At 40.7% G+C, this 4594-nt stretch overlaps 1 protein-coding gene across 1 annotated transcript in view; it reads left to right on the top strand.

Moving 5' to 3' along the window:
• Window positions 1-1645: 1645 nt before the first annotated feature.
• LOC106818899 (solute carrier organic anion transporter family member 5A1-like) overlaps window positions 1646-4594 on the top strand; it is a gene marked incomplete at its 5' end in the record, with an annotated part of 9760 nt that continues 6811 nt past the window's right edge. Inside the window, 4 exons of the mRNA XM_014823569.1 lie at window positions 1646-1888; window positions 2390-2554; window positions 2887-3082; window positions 4115-4212. Coding sequence (XP_014679055.1) covers window positions 1646-1888; window positions 2390-2554; window positions 2887-3082; window positions 4115-4212 — 702 coding nt within the window. The remainder of the gene's footprint in view (window positions 1889-2389; window positions 2555-2886; window positions 3083-4114; window positions 4213-4594) is intronic.

The following is a 4594-nucleotide window of genomic DNA, read 5'->3' on the forward strand; positions in this document are numbered from 1 at the left end:
TATATAATATATAGTATTATTATATATATATTGATGTCGATGTAGTGTGTGTGTGTGTGTGTGGTGTGTGTGTGCTGTGTGTGTGTGTGTCTGTCTGTGTGTGTGTGTTTTGTGGTGCCTGTGTTGTGTCTGTGTGGCGGCATTGTGTTGGCGTTGTGCTGTGTCTGTGTGTGTAGTGTGTGCTGTGGATGTGTGTTGTGCTGTGCGCTGTATTATATTATATATGATACTATTATATATATATATATATGTGGCACTGTGTGTATGTGTGTGTGGTGCGTGTTGTATTCTATCCAGAGCCTTTCCATCTCACCTGTAGCCCAGCCAAAACTTCTTTTTTTCCCTCGTTTTGTTTTATTTCACCGATCGCCCTCCATTCTCGTTCTTGATGCTATACTTCTCTCGTTCTGTCTCGATTTCATGGTGATTATTTAAGATGGGTCGTTACGGGTATGTTCAGTAATTGTCTAATTGATATACGGTAAAAAAGCATGTGAATGCTTTGTGCAAGTCAATTAACGTTCATGAATAATATGTATATATACAATTGTATTTACTTATAGGCATGATGATCGTGTTGGCACTGTGTTGGATTGTATATTGTTGGATTCTAATGTTGTTTTATTACCAATATACTATACATTTTAGCCATATAGTTATAAGGTATAATTACACCGAAACCAATCCATCAATTCTGCAATGACAGTTTTTTTTACATCGATGAATTTTTTCTGAAATTATAAATTACATTTTCCTACATTTCTGCGTTAAATAAATAAATATAATAAATATTAAATAATAAAAAAAAAACACATTTCGTGTTCGTACGTTTCTGCACTGCAGGGTAAGGTCAGCTATGCTGGTGAGAATGTTTCTGGCAGCCGCTATTGGATTCGCTATTTCGGAAGTTTTAGCACCCGGATCCATGTTTCCTTTCTCAGTTATGTATGTAACAGCTGTCGTACACATGCTAGCTTTATTTCATGCCGAAGCTATGTCATTTATACAAATGTCTGCTTGCCGTGCGTGCGTGCCGTGTCGTGCGTGTGTGCGCGTGCGTGATTATGTGTGTGCGCGTGCGTGTGGTGTTTTGTCGTGTGCGCGCCTGCGCTGTGTGCGTGGTGTGTGGGCGTGTGTGACTGGCTGTGTTGTGCGTGTGTGTGCGTGTGTGTGCGTGTGGTGTCGTGTGGCGTGTATGTGTGTGCGCGTGGGTGGTTTTTGTGTTGTGGGGTGCGCTTGAGTGGATCGTGTAGCTCGGCGCGGACGCCTGCGTGTGGGCGTGGTGTGTGGCGTGTGTGTTGCGCGGTTGGTGCATGCGCGACTGCGCGGCACGGGCGTGGGGTGACCGTCCGGTGGTGTGGCGTGTGTGTGGTGTGTGTGTGTGTGTGATGAGTGTTCGTGTGTGTGCCTTGCTGTGTAGGCCCGGTGTGGGTGGGCACGGCGCGGCCGTTTGTGTGTCGTTTATCCGCCCCCGGGGCCGTGCTCGTTGATTGTGTGTGTGGTGTGTGCGTGTGTAGTGCGTATTGTGGTTGTGTGTGTGTGTGTGTTGTGTGTAGGTGTGTATGTGTGTGTGTAGTGCGCGCGCGCTGTGATGGGTATATGTGTGTATCCTGTTGGGTATAGTATCGATTTCTTACTACTACAGCTGACACAGAACTGTCCCCTCGTGACCCAGCCTGGATTGGCGCTTGGTGGTTGGGTTTCCTCATCATTGCCATCGTACTCTGGATCGTTGCCATACCAACGGCGATGTTTCCTAAGCGGTTGCCAAGCGCGCCGGAGCGTCAGGACGCGATGGTGGACGAAGCCACACGAAGACTAACACGGCTCTCACTAGATGGCGCTGATGAAAGTACGCTAGTCAAGATACTGACCACCCATCCTAAAGGTAAGGTTGACTTCAAGCGATGTGTAAAACTGCTAGCGAGAACTGTCAATTTTTGCTAAAGGCTAAACAAAACGTGTATTCCCAGGAATAAGGAGTTTGCGAAGGTCGGTTATTATATATACATCCACACACTACTATGCATACACACAAACGACACACACACACAACACTACACACACAAACACACCACAACACACACACACACACACCACAGCGAGAGATGAGAGAGCAGAGACTAGAGGGGAGGGATGTAGATGGGCGAGTATATTAGTATATATATATAATATATATATATAGAGACGAGAGATGAAGAGAGAGAGGAGAGGAGAGAGAAAGAGAGAGAGAGGGAGAGGGGCGAGCAGAGAGACGAGCGGAGCGAGAGATGGCCGGATATAGTATGATATATATATATATAGAGAGAGAGAGAGAGAGAGAGAGAGAGAGGGACATCTTTTTCATATTTTGTCTACGTTTCACACTTTCTACCTTTCCTTTACGCAGCTTTGGTTGACGCGTTGTTGAGACTTGTGAGAAACAAGACTTACATGCTCGTCGTCATAGCAACGATCTTTGATCTATACGTCATCGCTTGCTACTTCATCTTCCTGCCGAAGTATTTAGAAGCACAGTTTAACATACCTGCTTACAAGGCCAGCATGTACACAGGTAAACCAGTCAATGCTTTATAGCGAAATGGATAGTAATAATAATAATAATGATAATAATAATAATAATAATAATAATAACAAGACAGAGAAAAAGAATCATCATCATTGTCGTTATCATCATCATCATCATCATCATCATCAGTATCATCATCATCCCATCATCATCAACAACAACATCACCATCATCATCACCTTTGTTATCAACATCATCATCATTATCATCATCATCCTTTTTATCAATACTATTATTATTATCATCATCATCATCGACATCATCATCATCCCCATCATCATCATAACATATGATAACTATGCATTGTATTCGTACAGGCACGATCGGCATGCTCTCTTCGTGTCTCGGCATTGTAGGAGGCGGTTACTTCATGAAGAGAGTGAAGGTGCAGCCAAAGGGAGGCATCCTGATGATACTGACGGGATGTGGGATCGCCATCATCACGCTAACTATCCTACTCTTCCTGGGATGTGATAACACGGCGTTCGCCGGGGGAAGAATGACGGACGACGGGTGACCATTGTTTGTCTGTTTGTTTGTTTGTTTGTTTGTTTGTTCAAGAGCATTAATTATTACGTGCGAGTTTTGTTTCACTTTGTTCCATTGTTTTTGTTTGTTGGTTTGTTTATTTGTTTATTTGTTTGTTTGCTTTGCACGTCTGATTGTTTGTTTGATTGTTTGCATGACTGATTGTTTGCTTGTTTGCTTGCATGTCTGATTGTTTGCTTGTATGCTTGCATGCCTGATTGTTTGTTTGATTGTTTGTATATATGATTGTTTGTTTAATTGTTTGCATGTCTGATTGTTTGTTTGATTGTTTGCGTGTCTGATTGTTTGTTTGTTTGCGTGTTTGTTTATTCGTCTGTGTGTTTGTTAGTTTAGGAAGAATTGATTTTGTTTGGTTGTACCACAGAGCATTGTAATGTTTTAAATAGCGAAGGCCTAATGCACGATGCCCGCACTCTAAGATTTTCACATGTACACAACAGCAGAGAGGTAGATGTAGTACAAGAAATTATAATATGTACAAATCAAATGGGTACCAATGAAGACAGTTGAGTAGTAATATTTGATCACAGATATACAGTGTCATAAATTTAAAATACAAACATTTATGACAGAATGTCTATTTGGCAAAAGCGATGTTTCATCATGACAAATCAAAATACACGTACAGAACACACACATATCTATCCTATCTACCTCTCTATCTATTTACATATGTATTATGTATCTATCTATCTATCTATCTATCTATCTATCTATCTATCTATTCTTCTATCGTATCTATTATCTACTCTATCTATCTCTCTATCTATCTATCTATCGATCTACTCTATCTATCTATCTATCTATCTATCTATCCTATCTATCTATCATATCCAGTCTTATCTATATATTTATTTATATCTCATCTCTATACTTATTAATAAGTCAATAATATATAGAATATTATATATATATATCATAAGAACGGCATGACTACGTGAAATAATGCTCTCTCTTTGAACCTTGCACATCTTATCTGAGTTTGTTAGCTTTCGCGTATGATCTGGTCATGCAAACTGTAGTTTGTCGTGCTTCCTGTGGACCGTACGAGCTATTCACCGCTCTGCGGCGCAGATGGAATCCACAATTTTCCGGTGCTACTGCAGGATGGTGATGAAACCAACGGCCAACTGGTTGCATTAATGGTGCAATGTTATCTCCCTACTTATGTATTCGAATCAGCGACTCCATGTGAGATGCGTCTAAAAGTGTTCTTTCAACTTTACTCTCTGTATATACGATAGTAGATAGATAGATAGATAAGATAGATAGATAGATCGACTAGCATAGATAGAGTAGATAGATAAGATAGATAGATTATATAGATAGATAGCATAGATCAGAGCAGATAAAATGTAGGGAGTAGATTAGATGGATGATAGTGGATAGATAGTAGATAGTAGATTAGTTAGATTTAGATAGAGATAATGTAGTAGATAGCATAGCAATAGATAGATAGATATGTATGTTATGGAG

This window comes from Priapulus caudatus, unplaced genomic scaffold (genome assembly GCF_000485595.1).
Source record: "Priapulus caudatus unplaced genomic scaffold, Priapulus_caudatus-5.0.1 Scaffold2630, whole genome shotgun sequence".
Classification (NCBI taxonomy): domain Eukaryota; kingdom Metazoa; phylum Priapulida; class Priapulimorpha; order Priapulimorphida; family Priapulidae; genus Priapulus; species Priapulus caudatus.